Source organism: Macaca fascicularis, chromosome 12 (assembly GCF_037993035.2).
Source record: "Macaca fascicularis isolate 582-1 chromosome 12, T2T-MFA8v1.1".
Classification (NCBI taxonomy): Eukaryota; Metazoa; Chordata; class Mammalia; order Primates; family Cercopithecidae; genus Macaca; species Macaca fascicularis.
Window position 1 is genome coordinate 3,892,672 of NC_088386.1, and position 17,558 is coordinate 3,910,229.

The 17,558-nt window shown below is 64.0% G+C and overlaps 2 protein-coding genes across 14 annotated transcripts in view; one reads left to right on the forward strand and one right to left on the reverse strand.

The window, feature by feature from the left end:
- LIMS2 (LIM zinc finger domain containing 2) overlaps nt 1-6,408 on the forward strand; it is a 43,840-nt gene extending 37,432 nt beyond the window's left edge. For 9 of the 13 annotated variants that reach the window (XM_074008779.1, XM_005572860.5, XM_074008782.1 and 6 more), the window contains 6 exons: nt 1,878-2,027; nt 2,750-2,900; nt 3,954-4,046; nt 4,613-4,661; nt 4,786-4,861; nt 5,456-6,408. In XM_074008779.1, the coding sequence (XP_073864880.1) occupies nt 1,878-2,027; nt 2,750-2,900; nt 3,954-4,046; nt 4,613-4,661; nt 4,786-4,861; nt 5,456-5,603 (667 nt within the window). In that variant the 3' untranslated portion in view covers nt 5,604-6,408. Of the gene's footprint in view, nt 1-1,643; nt 1,687-1,877; nt 2,028-2,749; nt 2,901-3,917; nt 4,047-4,612; nt 4,662-4,785; nt 4,862-5,455 lie in introns of those variants that run through there. The other 4 variants (XR_012421042.1, XR_012421041.1, XM_065526464.2 and 1 more) reach the window with 3 other exon arrangements.
- Nucleotides 6,409-7,117: 709 nt separating this feature from the next.
- The window catches only part of MYO7B (myosin VIIB), a 102,098-nt gene continuing 91,657 nt past the window's right edge, over nt 7,118-17,558 (reverse strand). Inside the window, exons 34-48 of the mRNA XM_045366880.3 lie at nt 16,357-16,520; nt 15,084-15,265; nt 14,021-14,151; nt 13,530-13,687; nt 13,115-13,268; nt 12,463-12,618; nt 11,520-11,625; nt 10,604-10,717; nt 10,221-10,308; nt 9,668-9,774; nt 8,989-9,174; nt 8,511-8,627; nt 8,203-8,286; nt 7,916-8,035; nt 7,118-7,513 (exon numbers count right to left, since the gene is read on the reverse strand). Of these exons, the coding sequence (XP_045222815.2) occupies nt 7,412-7,513; nt 7,916-8,035; nt 8,203-8,286; nt 8,511-8,627; nt 8,989-9,174; nt 9,668-9,774; nt 10,221-10,308; nt 10,604-10,717; nt 11,520-11,625; nt 12,463-12,618; nt 13,115-13,268; nt 13,530-13,687; nt 14,021-14,151; nt 15,084-15,265; nt 16,357-16,520 (1,969 nt within the window). The 3' untranslated portion in view covers nt 7,118-7,411. The remainder of the gene's footprint in view (nt 7,514-7,915; nt 8,036-8,202; nt 8,287-8,510; nt 8,628-8,988; nt 9,175-9,667; nt 9,775-10,220; nt 10,309-10,603; nt 10,718-11,519; nt 11,626-12,462; nt 12,619-13,114; nt 13,269-13,529; nt 13,688-14,020; nt 14,152-15,083; nt 15,266-16,356; nt 16,521-17,558) is intronic.

Genomic DNA, 17,558 nt, shown 5'->3' on the forward strand with positions numbered 1-17,558 from the left:
AGGGCGCAGGTTGAGGTGTCTGAGCCAGCCGGGTGCGAGGTGTCTGAGCCAGCGCGCAGGTTGAGGTGTCTGAGCCAGGGCGCAGGTTGAGGTGTCTGAGCCAGTGCGCACGTCCCTTTCCTGTTGTGCCTGCAGGCGGCCGTCTGGAAGAATTGGCCCAGGCTGGTTGGAAAGGTGGTGGCTTGAAGCTAACCACCCTCAGCAGGGCATTTCTGGGCTCACAGAGCTTCTGTTATGGGGGTGGTCACTGTCGATGGCTTCAAGGGCATTGACCGTGGCGATGGAGTTTTCAGGCATTGAGCTGATTTCTGTATCTTTGAAACAGAAGTAATTCCTCGCGGGTTGAGTGTTGTCCTGATGCTCTGGAGGAGTCACCAGCATGTGGAGTGTCGTCATGGGGCCGAGTCTGGGACAGAGGCACTGCAGGGGGCATGGACTGGCCGCCACAGGCGCCAGGTGGGGCAGCTCAGCCCCAGACCTGCTGAGGAGGTGGCCTGGGGTTGGGGCTGGGGCACAGGTGTCTGGGCAAGGGTGGGCTTCAGGGATTGTGGTGATGAAGACTGAAGCCACAGGCCACAACTGCTTCCCATTCCTGGAGCCTAAGAGCCAGGGCCCTGGCCAGTGTGGAGGGGAGATGATGCCCACCGTGGCTCCCTTCCTCTCTTGCACAATCATTCATTCACCCCGGCATTCCATCAACTGACCCTGAGCTGCTGCCCCCTGCTGGGCCTGTAGGGTCTCGGGGAGGCACAGAGAACCAGTCAGCAGCTTAACAAGTGGAGGCTGGGCCTTTGCTTGGGCCCCTTGCCCTGCACACAGCTGATGAGGAGACACCCCAGGGCAGATGACAGTACCTGTGCAGGATGGAGTCCAGACCCAGCAGTAGCAGGTCCTGGGGTCCAGGGAGGGATGCTGAATGGGCGGCCCTGGCATCTGGGGTCTGCCCACCATAACCTGGGTGGGGATCTTGGGTCTGAGATTGGATCTCTTCAGTGTCCTCCCTGACCAGCCTGGCAGAGGGGCCAACACGGCGTCAGCAGCCGTGGAGGCTGGTGAGGGGTGGAGAGGGCCCCTGTGGCTGGGGAGCCTGGGAAGGGAGGCCTGGATGCAGCAGGAGCGCCAGAGAGAGATTCGGTGGCAGGTGGGAATGGGGGCTAGGGGTGTTGGTTTGGGGGCTCTGTGTATCTTTATCTGGGGACTCTGAATCTAGATTCCTGCCACCTTTGAGGTTCAAGGAAACAGAAACCATGCTGATTTGTCTCCTCGTTGAGAACACAGCTGTTGTCCAACACAGCAAGCAGCATCAGAAATTATTCTGAGGCCTTCACAAAAAGACTCTGTAATGACAGTTCCTGGGTTTGGGGGCCTCCGTCTGACATAGCTGTGCTTGTCTTTGGAGACAGAAATCGCCTGTACGTGTTTGGGCCCTTCTTCATCCGGCAAACCCCGAAGGAAGGGGGTGAGTGGGCCTCCCGGGACACCCACCGGCCACTCTGCTGGGCACAGTGACACTCACTATAACTCGTGTGTGTTAAATACATTGGGAAAATAAAAGTGTTTTCAGCAGATATCAATTAAGTGTCTACTGTATTCCACAGCATGCCCTAGGCTTAGAGAAAGTAGAAAGAGGAAAAATATGATCCAGAGGCAGTGAACTCGGGCGTCCTGGCGTCTTCCCTGCTGAGCGTGGGTCGCATTTCCAGGACACTCTTGTGGCCTTGTGACTGGGCAGCCTGCTTTTCTGTACCCTGGGCTGAGCCCCTTTGAAGCCCCCAGCTGCTCAGCGAAGTGGCAGGGGGTCTGGGCTCTCTTCTCCAGGAGGGGGCCGGGCTGTGTGGGAGTGGGGGGTCTGGCCCTAATGCCCCTGCCTCCTGCAGGCATCTCTGCCGGCCTTGCCACAACCGTGAGAAGGCCAAGGGCCTGGGCAAGTACATCTGCCAGCGGTGCCACCTGGTCATCGACGAGCAGCCCCTCATGTTCAGGAGCGACGCCTACCACCCTGACCACTTCAACTGCACGCACTGTGGGTAGGTGCACGGCCCTGCAGTGCGGGCGGCGGGGAGCCAGGGCGGGCCCAGGGTCAGGGCGGTGGGGCCTCCACCTGGGGAAGTGTTGAGGTGGGAGAGGTGAGCAGGGTGGGCAGAGAGAGGGGTCCCGGGAGGGGGGCTGCAGGGCAGAAGTGGGCCAGGGGCCGGGAAGCGGCCATGGCAGGAAGCTTCTCTCTCCAGGGCTCTGTTCGGGGGGCACTTGAGACTCAGGAGGCAGGTGGGCTGGCCCTAGACTGCAGGCGAGAGTTGAGGTGGAGCAGCAGAAGGGACCCGAGGGCTAGGGGGGCAGGCAAGAGACCGGGAGTGGGCTTGGCGCTGGTGTTAGAGACAGGAGTTGCACAGGCAGCCCCTCCGCCCCTGTCCTCACCCACCCCCACCGTCCACTCCAGTCCTCTCCGTGCCTGTCCAGACACCCGGTGGGGTTTGGAGGAGGAGGGGGCCGGAGAACAGACCTGCTTCTCAGAGGCCTGGGTGCGGAACACAGGCCACTCTTCTGGGCTGTGCGGGAAGTGTGTGCTCCAGGGCCTGTCTGGGGCACAGGAAGTCTGCACAGAGCCCGGAGATCAGAGGGAGCTGCCGCCTCGGCTCTGCAGGCACAGAATGGGCCCCTTGGGGAGCCGCGCCCCGGGGTGGCGGCGCTGCTGGCATTGACCCTGCAGAAGGGCACGGGCGGCACCTGGGGGCTGCACACTGTCTTCCAGGAAGGAGCTGACGGCTGAGGCCCGTGAGCTGAAGGGCGAGCTCTACTGCCTGCCCTGCCATGACAAGATGGGCGTCCCCATCTGCGGTGCCTGCCGCCGGCCCATTGAGGGCCGAGTGGTCAACGCGCTGGGCAAGCAGTGGCACGTGGAGGTGAGCCAGGCTGGCGGGCACGTGGCCTCAGGTTGGGGGTGCCCCAGCTCAGGGTCACGGTGAGAGCAGAGCCCAGGCTGCGTGGCTGGCTCCCGGCGAGGCCCTTCCTCTGGGGCACTGCCCCTCGCTGTGCTCAGCCGGGGACACCAGCCTGCCCACGGGAGCCAGGAGACCCGAGTGCACACGCATGGTTAGGTAGCTGTGCCCACCTCTCCTCTTCCCCCTGCTGGCATTCTAAGAGACTCCAAGGTCAGGAGAAAACCCTGGGGGCAGTTTGCCCAGGGTGCCCTGGGGGTTGTGGTTGGCAGAACCCACTATGTGGACAGCACTGTGCAGACACGGAGTGGAAGAGTTCCTCAGGTGTGAGCACTGGGCCACCTGGAGTGCCTCCGCTGGGTGGTGGGCTCTCATGTTCTCATGGGTACACTGGGATCGGTGAGCCCACCACCTTCCCTGATGACCTGGCCAGCGCTGTGTCCACAAGCTGTGTTGGGTGGCAGCTGGGGTGGGAGGCCATGCCGTCCTGCCCTGATGCAGGCCCCAGCCCCCAGCCCTCATCCTCACAAGCAGATCCCTGGGGGAATGCAAGGTGCTGCTCAGTGACCCCAGGCTTGCAGGGGGTGCCTGCAGAGGCCCCACGTGGACAGGCTGGGCCGCCTCTGCCAGCGAGGGCCCACCATGCCACAGCATGGGGCTGGTACCTGACTCCTGGGGCTGAGGCTGCCCTCTGACTTCCTCCTGGGGGAGGCCAGACTGGGAGGGGATGGTGACTAGCAAGGTTCCCATCCGTCTCTTAGAGGAGGGGTGGGGTCTGCTGACCCCAGGGCGTTCACAGAGGTGTCAGCCCTCTCTGCCCAGTGTGAATCCTGAAGGGCCTCCACCTGCCCAGACTCTGCTTCCTGTCCCCTTCTGTCACTGCCGCCTCCTGGGGCCACTGCTGTCCCCTGGAGTCACCACTGGCTCCTGGGGTCACTGCTGTCCCCGGGTCACCACTGTCCCTTGGGGTCACCGCTCTAGCCCTGATGCCGCCCGGCCCGCCCTCTGTCCTCGCAGCACTTTGTCTGCGCCAAGTGTGAGAAGCCATTTCTGGGGCACCGGCACTATGAGAAGAAGGGCCTGGCCTACTGTGAGACTCACTACAACCAGGTGAGCCCGGCGCAGAGCCCTCAGGGACGCGGATCGGGAGGGGTGGCCAGGAGAGCTGCCGTGAGCAGGGGAGACTGTGGGCACCCCCTCAGGAGCTCTACCAGGTGCTGAGCCCAGGCCTGCACCCTCAGCCCTGGGGTCTCGAGACCCAAGCAGCTCTCTCAGCCTCAGTGTCTTCCTCTGAAGAATGTTCTGGGGCTGGTGTGAGGTCCTGGGCACACGGGGCTGACAGTGCCAGCAACCCCCTCCCTCCCTTGCTCTCGTACAGAAGGCGGGGGGCTGATGGGACACGGTCACCACCTGGGCCCACCTCCTTGCAGGACAGCAGCAGCCAGAGGAAAGGGGCCTTCTGGGGAGCAATGTCCCAGCTGGTTGTCCTTCCCGGGGCAGGGGGTGGTTCTAATGGGTTGCAGTGCCCTCAACCCAGTCTTGCAGCTGGGCTCTGGGAAGCAGGGCCTGGGAGATGCCTGAGAGGGGCCGTGTTGGAGGGCCAGGCCCGCTGCATGATGGCCCTGGGCTAGGGTGTGACTGCCTGCAGCCGCTCTGACAGCCTGCTCGGCCCACAGCTCTTCGGGGACGTCTGCTACAACTGCAGCCATGTGATTGAAGGCGATGGTGAGGCCCTGTGTTCCCTCCCCCACCCCACCTGCTCTCCTGGGGCCTGGGTGCTGCAGCTGTGAGCCCAGCTGCGCCTGTGGCAGCCTAGCCAGCCCTGCTGAGTCACATGCTTCCCTCACAGTGGTGTCGGCCCTCAACAAGGCCTGGTGTGTGAGTTGCTTCTCCTGCTCCACCTGCAACAGCAAGCTCACCCTGAAGTGAGTCCTGTGATCGTGGGATGGGGCTCAGGGTGGAGGGGGCTCCTGCGGGTCCTTCCTCTTAGCAGCCCTCCTGCACACCAGCTGGGTCTGGCCTGGGGATATGGTGGGGACAAGGGGCATCCCGGCCCCATACCGCCCAGTGAGATCGGGGCAGGTCCAGGGACCCCAGGGCACAGTGAGAGGAGGAACACTCGTGCCTCCAACACACCTGCCAGAACCCTGGACTCTGGGGAGGGACGGGCGTTCCAGCCCAGGGAACAGCATATGCAAAAGCAGCAGTGTCAGCTGCTCATCCAGGAAGCCTCAAGGGGTGTGGGATGGCTGGAGTTGGGAGCGGAGAAATGGTATCCAGGTTTCCAAGGGCCGTGGGGAGGCATAGAGGGTTCTGGGGTGTCAGAACCTGAGAGAAGCCTCTGGGAGGGAAGGGCAGCCTCAAGGCCCTTCTCATCCCTATGCTCTCTGGTCAGGTCACCCTACGGCCTGGCCTGCTGGCTAGGAGAGGCTGGTGTGGGGAGGCCCACTCCATGGTCACCTGTCTGGGTTTAAAGGGGTGGGCGTGGGGCTCTGCTGACAGCTCTGCTTCTTCCCCAGGAACAAGTTTGTGGAGTTTGACATGAAGCCCGTGTGTAAAAGGTGCTATGAGAAGTTCCCACTGGAGCTGAAGAAGCGGCTGAAGAAGCTGTCGGAGCTGACCTCCCGCAAGGCCCAGCCCAAGGCCGCGGACCTCAACTCTGCCTGAAGGGCCTCTTGCACGGCTGCCTCTCGGCCCCTCTGCCTTCTCCCCTCCCGCTGTCCCTGCTCAGCCCCCTTGGCCCGGTCCACCTGCGCCTTCCGCACCTTACCCTCCCCTTCTCCTTCCTCATTGCCTCCTCCCTTCCTGTTCCCTCATCTCTGCCTTCCCCATGTCTCTCTTCTCCTTGGCTGTGGCTTCCCTCTGTGAGGAGGCAGGAGCTAGGGAGTGGGAGCCTGTGACCCCACGTCTGACAGCCACAGCCGCCTGTGCCCACAGCTTCCGCCCACAGACCTCCAGGGACAGGAGCAAATTGCACCACAGTTCCCCGCCTGGCCCTCCCCAGGTGGCTCGGTAGCTCATGCTGTCCTGTGACAGCCCCTGCCCCAGAGCAGCCCCACTAAGTGCATGTGGCTCCTGGGCCACCCATAGCCAGGGCAGCCTGCTGGAGCCACAGGGCCAGGGCCACGCAGATGGAGGCCTCTAGGAGCCACCTGCAATCCCTCTCCACTCATTCAACCAGTGGCACAGTGTCCCTGTGCCCACACTGAGCCAGCAAGTCCTGCTGTCCACACCCACAAGCTCCCTGGAGGGACAGGACCCACCTCCATCCCTCGGAAGGCCTTCCTGGAGTCCCACCTTGGCCACCCCCGCACCCAGCTTGGGGCTTGTGTTGAGCCTTTGGGCTGGGCCAGGGTCCAGGAGGTGGTGGGGTCGCAGGTGGCTTGTTAGCACCGCCAGGGAGGACGCTTCCTCTGCGGCCGGCGCAGACCCGGTGCGGGGCTCACGCTTGCACAATGAAGGCTTGTTCACATGACCACAGCAGTCTGCGTGGTTTGTGGCAGGGGTTGGGAGTGGAGGGGATGGCAGCGGCTGTGAACACACTGCTGCTGGGGCAGTTGAACAGAGGGACAGACATCAGACAGACAGGCACGAGTTCAGGGGGCCCTAGCCTCTATCCCAGGCCAGGCTGCCATAAGGGGTTGAAAACTAGCCCTGCCAGGACCTCACAAGCCTGGGTGGCAGGTCCACATTAAGCTGTCCCAGTGGGCTGAGGAGGGGTGGGAAGGGACAGGACATGCCAGGGAGCGGGGGAAATCCAGGCTTCCAAGGTGCTATATCCAGCTCTGGCCACTGTCTGGGCACAAGCTGGCCTTAGCACGAAGCCAGCAGCCAGAGAGCCGCACCTCCACCCCGGCCTCCTGGGTGCCGCGGGTGGCGGGTGGCGGGTGGCGGGCGGCGGGCGGCGGGCGGGGACAACAGAAGGTGTGAGGAGGGGGCTGGGAGGAGGACTCTCCCATGAGTGCCCCTCCCCAGTCTGAGAAACAGGAAGGCAGGGAGGGGGAGGAAGGAAGCAGAAAGAGGGAGGAATGAAGTCATTCCTGGAGAATGCAGCTGCCCTCCCAGTTCCCTGGGAAAGTCGCAAGGCATTTTGCTTTCCCTGCGGCTGTCTGCGGGCCAGAGCCTCCCAGGCCCCATGTCCACCTCGTGCCATACCCTGCCCCCTCAGACACACTCGCTTCTCCTGCCCCAGGGGTTTTTACTGAACATTCTGGTGGGCTGGGGTTGCGGGGGGGTCCTCTCAGCCATCCACCAACAGCCTGGGGGCCCGAGACTCCCGACTCACACTGGGTCTTTTCACCTCCATATGCAGCGCCCAGGACAGAGGGAGCCACCTGCGGGGCTGAGTGGGCTCGTATGGGGGGCAGCATGGAAGGCTGCCTGCCGAGGACAGGCCCTGGGCTGAGAGGGCCTGGGAAGGTGCTGCCAGGCTGGAGGTTGACAGGGTGCCTGAGCAGACACGCCAGCATCCGCTGCTAGGCACTGGCCAGGGCTGGGGCCTTGGAGCCCCACTGCTTGTTCATGGCACTCAGGAGCTGCTGCACATATGAGGTCAGCAGGTCGTCCATCTTGTAGCCCTGGACAGGGGACAGGGTGGGTCAGAGTTGTGGGTGCAGAGGGCAGGTGGGGGTCCTGGACTCAGGGACCACCTTCTCTTCCTCAGCACCCAGCAGTGCAGGGCATGAAGAAAGGGCAGGCGGGCTCCTGCCGTTGACACTGTCATTTCTGCCTGCCCTGCTGGGGCTAGGTCTCCCTCCCGCCTCAGAACAGGCCAAGGGTGCAGGGGCTCCTGCCTGGCCTTGCCACCTTGGCTGCTGGTCCTGGGGATGCACCCAGTCCCCCTCCAGGTCTGCTGGCCCCGCCTGGGCCCTGTGACTGAGCCCTCTTAATGAGCCACTTGAAAGGGGTGAGGGTGGGGAACCCAGTCTCCAGCCGCTCCATCCTGTGCATCCTGGCTGGGAGAAGGGACCGGCGCTCACCAGGGAGGTCTCGCACAGCAGGCGGCTGCCACGGCCCAGGTTCCCCAGCACCATGTGGAAGTAGGTGCTGCCGCTGCTCCAGCTGGAGATCTTGGTGAAGGGATAGGTGGTGAGCAGGTCCTGGGGGCAGAGACGGTGGGTGGGCAGGGTGCCTCCAGAGCCCGTGGGCTGTGTGTGTGTTAGGGGACAGGAGAGAGGCACGACACACCGCAGAGGTGACTGCAGCCCCACCTGCACGGGTCCCTGGACTTGGTGGCCCCCAGCCCCTCCAGAGGCCCGGCAGCTACCTTGGTCTTGGGGTGGATGAGCAGAACCCCATGCCGGTTGATGGCGATGAGGATGATGTCCGGGTAGGAGGGCTCCGAGGTTTGCTGGGAGGGAGGGAGGGACACAGCGGTCCTAGTCCAGCCCAGGAGGCCAGGCTGCACCTCCTAGGAGCTCACCTAGGCCACGTGCACATACACACACACGCCCACGCCCTCCAGCCTCGTGGCCAGTCCCACCCAAGACGTGTGCTGGTTGATGCTGGGCCTGCCTGGGCAGAGCTGAGCAGAGCCTGCTTGGGCAGGAGGCCCGGGCGTGGGGCAAGGCCTACCTTCACCTCGAAGAAGGCAGACCCGAAGGTGGGCCAGCGGCAGATCCACTTCAGGAAGGCCACCTTGGCCTCCTCCACTGTCTTGTCCTTGTGCTTGTCATAGGCCAGAAGGATGCTCTGGGGGAACAGGAGGGCCAGTAAGGGCCTGGGTGCTGAGGCCCCGCAAAGCCCTGGTGGGGGCAGCACCTGCCTAACCCAGGCCAGTACGGTGGGGTGGGGTGGGGTGGGGTGGGGTGGGGTGGGGCGGGGCGGGGCGGGGCGGGGCGGGGCGGGGTGGGGTGGGGAGGGACGCAGCGCAGGACAGTCTCGGTGGCGCCGTGGACAGCGTGGGAAGGCGTGGTGTGTGCAGAGCCAGCCCACCCTCCACACCACCCGTGTGTACCCATGTGGTCTTGGAGCCCAGGCAGGGCATGGCACTGGGGCAGGATCCCAGGGAGGAGCAGCAGCCCAGGAACCCTTCCCCAGCCCTGTGAGGGACCTTTTTCCACTCCTCCGAGGACATCAGGCGTGTGAGGTCCTTGGGCACCAGTTCCCTCAGGATCTTGGGGACATTAGCCAGCTGGGACCGGTCGTTGTTGAACTGGGCCTTGTAGATGAGGCCCGCCAGGTGGATGGCGTCCTCCCGCGAACACTTGTGGAACCCGCGCAGGTACTTGGGCAGCTCCTGGGTGGTGGACACACTGGGCATGCTGGGTCTCCGGCCGCGACCCGCACGCCCCCAACCTCTTTCCCGCTCAGATGGTGGGGACCTGGGGCTTAGCCCACCCCATCCAGGACGGACTGAGCAGGGTAGAGTGTCAGGGCAGGGGAATGACCCTGAGTCAGGGCAGGCCCCCTGACATCTGCGTGGAGGTGATGGCCTTGCTCCACCCATGTGGTTGGCCCTGCAGGCCATGGCCACTGTTCCATGGGCCACAGGAACCTCTGTCCCACCCTCCCCAAGTCATGCTGCAGGTGCCAGTGCAGTCACTGTCCCCAAACACTGTTGCCCTCTGCTCCTGGTTCCAGAGCCCTCAGGGGCTTGGTCTGCCTACCACATGGGCTGGTACCCCGGGCTGAGGCTGGTCCTGCCCTGGCCTGCTGGCTTCTACAGCCTCAGAACAGGTGTGGGAGGATGGGGGTGGCCCCGGTGGCCACCAGGGCAGCCTGCCCAGTACCTGGTGGTAATGGAGTATGGTGTCCGAATTCACATCCTTCCCCGGGGTGATGTTGAGCCACAGTTTCCGCATGAAGTACACCTGGTAGGGGAGCGTCACGGGGGCCCCTGGGCGAGGGCCAGCAGTGGGCACCAAGCCTGGCCCAGCAGGTACACCAGCCCTGACCCCCTGGCACCCCCACACTGCACCTGCCACCTCCCTGCCTGGAAAGCCTCCACCCTTCTTCCTCCCCAGTCCCCCAGGTTTTCCTCAGCCTTCAAGATGAGTGTGGAGGCTGCCTTCTCCAGCAATGTTCCCGGACTCCCACCCCCAGCCCATGGGGGTCATGCCCCTCAGCCCTGGGGCATCCTTCATCACCCCATGGTGCAGCCACCGGTTCCTGCCTGAGCTGGGAGGCCCTCACTACCAGGCCCCAGGGCCTGGTTGTCCCCACAACCCAGGGACACACAGGAAGGAATGGATGGATGAATGGGCATGGGCCACACGGAGGCCGACGGTGCCCCCTCACCCCACCCAGCCGCACCCTCGCCCAGCTCCACAGAGGCCTCCTCACCTTCTTTCTGGGGCTTGTTCTTCTTCACCCAGTCAGACACCTGCCTCAGGGAATCGAAGAAGAAGTCTCCCTCCTTCTGGCTGATGACCTGGGGAGGGGAAGGTGCAGGGACGGTGGGGGGCTGCCAGAGGACTGTCCTCCTGAGAGGGCCCTGCCGGGCTCCGGTCCACTGGCCGCCTACGGCCTGGGTGCTGCGCTGGAGTTGGCTGTGCGTGGGCTTTCGGCGTGTGGAGCTGGCTCTGCTCCGGGACCCCACCTACCTCTGTCCCGGCAGCCCTGGCTGTGCAGCCTGGTCCAGCATGGGTGCCCCTGGCAGGCCGAGGCCCCCACCAGGCAGCACCTAGGATCCCGCTCACCGCCCGCCCAGCCCCAGCGCAGCTCACCTTGTCTGCAATCTTGATGAAGAGACTGCAGCCCTCCCAGGAGGCCAGCTGCAGCCTGGTGGCAATGCTGTCACACACATCCCGCACCCGTGTGTTGGCAACCACCTCCAGCATCTGGACAGAGAGGCGGCTGGTGAGGCCCGGGGCCTGGCGAGGGGCCAGCACAGCCCAGGATGAGCCTTCCTAGCCTGGACCTTTGCTCCTTCATGAAACCTGGCTTGGATGTGGTCTGCCCTGAGCAGAACAGGCCTCCCTTCCAGAACCCTGGCCAGAGGCTCACGTTGTTTAGTCCCAGCGTTCGTTGCCCTGGGGCCCTGGAGGCCTGGTCTTCTGACTCGCCTTCAGAGCCCATAGCCAGACTGTGGGAACTTCCTGTTACTGGGACCCGAATGTCCCCAAGACCAAAAAGACCACCCTGCTGTTGGAGAGGGCGTGAGGCGACACTGCCCACCTTGGCCTCAGTCCGCTTGTCTTTGCTGCCCCTGGTGAAGGCCTCTGTGTCACGGCTGGGTCCTGGTGGTCTCCCACCTGTCCCCTGTCCCCTTTTTCCCCCAGCAGCCATGGCAGGCTCTGTGCACAAGGCACACAGTGGGGATACCTGCTCTCCCACACCCCAGCTGGTCAGAAGCCCCTAGGAGCCCCCAGGTCCTGGGACTCACCCTTGCTGCTCACCCCTCTGTCCTCTCTCCCGTGTCCTGGGCCTGGATCCCCCAACTCATACCTTGGGGCTGGCCTGACTTCCAAAGGGTAGGCGGGACCTGCGTCCCATGGGGAGGGGGCAGGAGACCGGTGAGGATGGGACAGCCCTAGAAAAGGCTCTCCAGGGTTCCCAAGGAGCAGGCTGGGCCAGGAGGGAGGGTGCCCCATGGCCTTCGGAGGCCTGAGATCTGCCGTGCAGGCCAGAGCAGGGCCTCACCTCGCTGGTGTCATTGGGGAGGTAGACCTTGTGGCAGATGCGGGAGATGTTCTGCTCCGCGGCCTCCACCTCCACCTGGTGCGGGGGCTGCTTCCGGGGCCCTGTCCTGAGGGGCACAGCACGTGATGCAGGTGCCACCCCCACCCTCATCCTCACCCATGCCCCAACCCCAACGTGGGCCCTAAACCATGTGCCAGAAACAAAAGAAAAATAACCCCAGTGACCATCACCTGGGTGGTTCCAGCCCCTCGCACATCCCAGGGGCTGCCCCTGGCTCGCACGCAGCCTCAGAGGCAGCGATGCTGCAGCTGTGCCCGAAAGCCTGGGCCACACATGGGAAGGGCCAGGCCAGGGGCTCCTGGGGAGGCACCGGTGGGTAAGGCTGGCTGTGTTCTTGTTCTCACACAATAGGGGCATCGGGCAGGGGTCAGGGACTCTGGTAGGGCCTCTTTGGGGCGCCTAACTCCCTCTGTGACCATGGCTGCCACTGAAATCAGCCACTCCCACAGTCAACCTGCCCTCCTCATGGCCACAGGAGGCCACGCAGAGGAAGCAGGAGCGGTGGGGGAGAGCAAAGACAGCCAAGGAAGAGCTTCCCAGCTGTGGGCGGATGAGGGAGGCTGCATGGACTTGGAAGGACAGGCCTCTAACCTCAGCCTTGAGGGCCTGGGCTGGGGCATCCAGGTCCCCCTCTGTGCCACCGCCAGGCAGTGGTGGGGCAGGGGAGCTGGTGGCTATGACTGAGCCTTCTCTCCACCCTCCTGGGCCTCACCCTCCACCCTCTTCTCTGGCGGCTCGGGGCCCAATCCTGCCTCCCAAGCTGATGCTGGCTTCTGGAGAGTCCTCCTGGGACCATGAGCTCCTGGAGGGCTGGCCACGCCCCACAGCATCCCAGGGCTGTGGGCCCAGGGTCAACGCTGGGGGCTGGAGGCACTCGGCTCACCTGAGGACCCTCTGGATGCGGCGGCCGCAGTCGGGGGCCAGCAGCTTCCCCCTCCGGGTGTCGATGAACTTTTGGGCATGGGGCAGGAGCCCCTTGCTGGGCGGGAAGAGACCAGTGCAGAGCCACAGCAGCTGCCAGCCCCGCTCCTCACTGTGCCTGGAAGATGGCGTTTGTCAGTGGGAAGGGCTCCTCAGGGGGCCCAGGCCAGGCAGGCACCTTGGGGAGCAGGGACGGATATGAGAACTACCTGAGGTCTAGGGGGCCTGAGGGGAAGGGCACCAGCCAAGCTGCACCATGCCAGCTGTGCCCGGCTGCCTGATGCCACGGGCTTTTGCACCCTCAAAATGGGGGTGGGTGGGCATTGCACCCATTTTGTGGAAGAGGACACTGAAACCCACACACAGAGGCCATGGCCTGCCAGGTCACACGCACGGGGTGGGAGCAGGCAGGGCCGTCCTCTCCTGCTCTGACCGCCCCTAGGACATCAGCAGAGCAGACCAAGGGCCTCAGCCCTTCCCACTGCTGATGCAGGTGCCCAGATGGGGGTTCCGCCGCCACGAGCTGCGGTGTCCCCTCTGAGCCTCGGTCTGGCCTCAGGGGCTGGGATGAGGACTGAGGGTGACAGCGCGGGCCGGCCGCCGCCCCAGCAGACCTGTTGGAGTTGTGCGTCAGCTGCTTCAGGAGCTGGCAGTAGACCTCGTCCTGCAGGGCCGGGTGCTGCAGGGCCAGCGTGAAGATCTGGTCGGTGAGCTCCAGGCTGGGCCAGGCCTGCCGAGAGGGATAGTCGCCCATATACCGGAGGATGGGTGTGGCTGTCAAGGAGCACGGTGCTGGGCCGGCCCCACGCTGACCACAGACTGGGGATAGATGCTGACCCTGACCTAGGCCCCTTGCCGACCCCTGACCCGAGCCCTGCGGTGAGCCACTTGTGGGCTCTGTCCCGCCACTCTGGGTTTCTCAGACCTCCTGGGCTCTTCTGCCCTAGAGCCCAGCTGTAGGGCCAGGAGCTGCCGGGTGCCTCTGCCCTGGGGTTGACAAGGCGCAGGCAGGCTGGTGGGGAAGGATATCGACAAAGATCTGGCAGGCGATGTCCCAGAGGTCAACGTTGGCGTGGACTCGCTTGAGCAGCGGCTGTCGCAGCGGCTCGGAGGAATAGGCCCACAGGTGGCCGCGGGCACGGGCCAGGGGCAGCACGGCCATGCTCACTGTATCCTTCTCTGGAGCCCTGTGAGTCAGAGGCTGGCATGAGGCCTGCCCTGCGCCCTTCTCTGTCCCACGCCTCTCTGTCCTCTGACACCCCTGGGTGGCTGTGGGAGGGCCAGAGCACCCCACCCTGCCGCAAGCCCCTCCTGACTCCCCTGGCCTGGGGAGGCCAGGCAGGCTCCACGTGGGTGGCGTGGCCTCTCTGCAGCCCTCGGTGGGTGCAATGAGGTGGAGCGGGGCTGGGAGCGGGGGTGCAACGGGGCGGGGCGGGGCGGGGCTGGGAGCGGGGGTGCAACGGGGCGGGGCGGGGCTGGGAATGGGGGTGCAATGAGACGGAGCGGGGCTTGGGGGGCACCTGAAGAACTCGTAGGAGAACTCCTCCAGGGTGTGCGGCTTTTCCTTGGGTGGCTCCTCGGGACGTGGCTCTGCGAGCTGCCCCTCCTGAGCCGCCAGTTTCCTCTTCTCTGGTGACATGGCGAGCAAGCTCTGGAGGGGGCACAGGCCTGTGGGTGCCCAGGAGCCACCGCCCATGAGGCCCTTCCTGCAGGCTCCTCCCAGCCCGGCGGCCTCAGTGACTTGGGAGGGGTCAGGCCCAGGGCTGGACAGGCCAGGGCTCACCCACACCCGTCACCTGCCGTGTGACTCAGGACTCAGAACTCTGCTTCTCGGTGCCTCTCTCCTTTCCCTCGGGAGGATGAGTGCCAATGGCTGTGGCACCCACATCACCTGTTCTGGGGGCCACGGCACTCTGGTTTCTCAGACCCCCAGCTCCCCTTCTCCATGGGGCCCCCTCTCACCCCAGCCCTACCTGCCTGGTCTGCCACCAACTTCAGGCCTCAGCACAAATGTCCTTCCCTCAGAGATGCCTTCCCAGACAGGGTGAGCTCCCCACCCTGTTATTTATCCCTCTCCTTGGTGGCACTTTACACAGTTGCCATCCAGGCATCATTATCTGCCCAAATGTCTGCCCTGAGCGTGGAGCTGCTATTGTGCCCAGACTCATCATACCACAGGCACAGGGCACATACTCGGCACTCGGTATGTCCATGTTGCAATGCCTGCCGTTCCTGCCTCCCGAGAGCCTGGTCTTGGCTGGGGTGGGTGGTTCCCTTGTGCGGGGAGAGGCTTGGGCCCCCTTGGGTCAGAGTGTAAATGAGGCAGAGAAAGATTGGGTTTGTCCCCAGGACACACCCATGATGGAAGCGAGAGGGAACACCCATTTATTGAGCGCCTACTAAGTACCAAGAGCTGGGCTGGCTGGCACTGCACACGCACCTTGCCACAAGAATGGTGGGGGCTGCCCAGGTGGCCCTCCTGGCCTCTGCTAGGTGGGCTGCAGGGCCTGAACTAGGCATCCCAGGACCGCTCCACCCTGCCCTTGGGTACCCAGGCTGAGGACAAGGGAGCGTGCCAGTTACCAGCAGCTGTGCCGAGGGCTTAGTGACCGTGGGGATGGTGTAGAGGCAGGCCGTGGGCACCAGCCCCGTCTTGCCCGTCCTGTCGTTCTGGCCGAGGGTCCAGTTCTCAGAGGCCAGCAGCCCCTGCTTCTTTGTCAGGACCAACAGGTCCCCCTTCTTGAAGGCCAGGAGGGTGGCGTCATCTGTAAGGGTAGGGAGGCTGCCATTTGCTGAGGGCTCTGCAGGGGCCAGAGGCTGTGCTGGCATTTTGGGGGTCATCTCCCTTGACGGATGAAACAGAGGCACAGAGTGGTGGGCAGAAGACCACCCCAAGAGTGAGCAGTGGTGGGACTGGAACCTCAGGGGCCTCAGACAGCTGTCACCTGCTACAGCTGCACAGGCGCAGAGCCCAGGGTGCGCGGGGGCTCGAGAGCTGTGACTGCAGCCCTAGCCCTGGGAGACCCTCGGAAGGCTGACCAGGAGCCAGGGATGAGGGAGGGGAGGATGCACAGGCTGGCGGTCCCCACGCCTGGCCTGAGTGCTGCCTGCCTCTCTAGCCCGCTTCCTCATCTGGAATTTGGAGATGGCAATCCTCTTTCCCTCGTGCGGTGGCCGTGAGTACTGAATGGGGCAACAGGGCAGCACATCTCAGCTGACGTTTCTCACTGCCCAAAAACCCCACGCACAGCCTCTTCTGCTGCATCCCAACCAGCACCCCCTTCTGAAGCCCCTGCACTAACTGCACCACCCACTGCCCATGACTGCCCCGCCAGCAGCCTGGGCCAGCAGGGGTCCTGGGGCTTTGTTATGCTCCCCCACAGCCCACAGACACAGCCCAGCTCTCTGGAGTGCTGGCTTGCAGGAGAACTGCGGCCAAGAACTAGGCTCCTCCCCCTTGAGCTGTGTGACCCTGGGCGAGCTACCTCCGTCTCTGGGCCTCTGGCCTCGTGCCTGTAAAACGGGATAATGGGGTGCTTCTGCAGCAGTGCACTGTGGGGATGGTGTTCAAAGCTTCCCTGGGCTGGAGGCTGGCCCCTCTCGGTGCTTTTGCAGCCGTGCAGCGCTGAGCATGGCTGGCCTTGCGGGGCTGGAGACCACCTCCTTTAGCCCCTCATTTTGTAGAAGAGGAAGCAGTGGCTGAGAGAAGGTAGGGCCTGGTCTAAAGTTGCCCCCACAGAGCTTTGGGGCCCGCCCTCCCTCTGCTTGCCTTGCGGCTGCCGTGTGTGGAGATGAGCACGCCGCGTCCCTACAGACCCCACGCGCAGCCCTCCCCCCACCCCACCCAGTCTGGCACCTGTGGCCTTCCTGTCCTGTAGGGCCATGGCGAACACGGACCTCTCCTTCAGGCCCTCCAGGAACAGGGCCACCAACTCAGCGATGGCCACGCTGCTGGGCGACACAAACTCGTATTCCTCATGCATGGTGGAGAGCAGCAGCCTCTGCCTGCCCTGGGCCTCCCTGGACACAAAGGGCAGCATGACCAGGAGCCCCCTCCACCTCCCCGTGATCCAGCCCCTCAACAGCCTCAGGAGGTGGGACTGGGGGTCCTGGGTCACAGATGAGGACACAGAGCTGCTCTACCAGGGCCAGGACCAGGCCAGACACCACTGTGGGTCTGGACAAATGAAGGACGGCGGGGCACAGGGTCCCTCAGAGGCTGCAAGTGGTGCAGCCCGTGTGTGGGGTCGGCTCTGGGCAGATAATGAGGTGGCCGGCGTGCAGGGACACCACAGGGACGCTGCAAAGATCAGAGCTGAGCTGAGTCGGCGGCTCTGCCATGTGCTAACTCTAAGCCACCTAGCCTCGGCGTGCCACAGTTTACTCATCTGCAGAACAGGTGATGCTGTCAGGACTTCGTGGCATACAGGAAAGTACCCAGCACAGACAGCCTCAGTGAGAGGTGGCCAGTGGGGAGAGGTGGCCAGTGGGGAGTGGTGGCCACTGTACACCTGGCACAGCCCAGAGATGCATGTGCCACTCTGTCGTGTGCTTTAACCAAGGGGCACTCTGGCAGGGCTTGGGTGGGACTTCCCAGAAGGCATGAAAAAGTTCCCAGTCAACGAGAGCCATGGAGACCCCTGGGAGTGGGGGTCAGCCCCAGCCTAAGAGGCCCCCCTGCCCTGCCCCGTGCCCCGGGACACACCAGGCACTGTCCCTTGCCGCTGTCCCAGACAATCTGTACCCTCCAGGCTACCAGTTCTCGTCCATGACAAAGAAAGGAGCCTTCTAAATAAGTGCACACCAGAGGCTGCACGCTTCTGTGCCCTTTCCGGGTGGATCTGGGTTTCAAAGAGAAGCTGCGAGTGCAACCGTGATGCTCCAATGGAGTACTTCGTGGGCAGTGCAGCCTGGTGTGGGAGGGTAGGACTCCCAAGTACAGAGGGCATTGTATACGTCGATTCTTGTCCCACCACCCTGGCCTGTCACCCGGGAGCGCACGCCGCCCCTCTCCCCATCTCTCCCTGAGCCCCCAGATGCATCAATCCAAGGACTCAG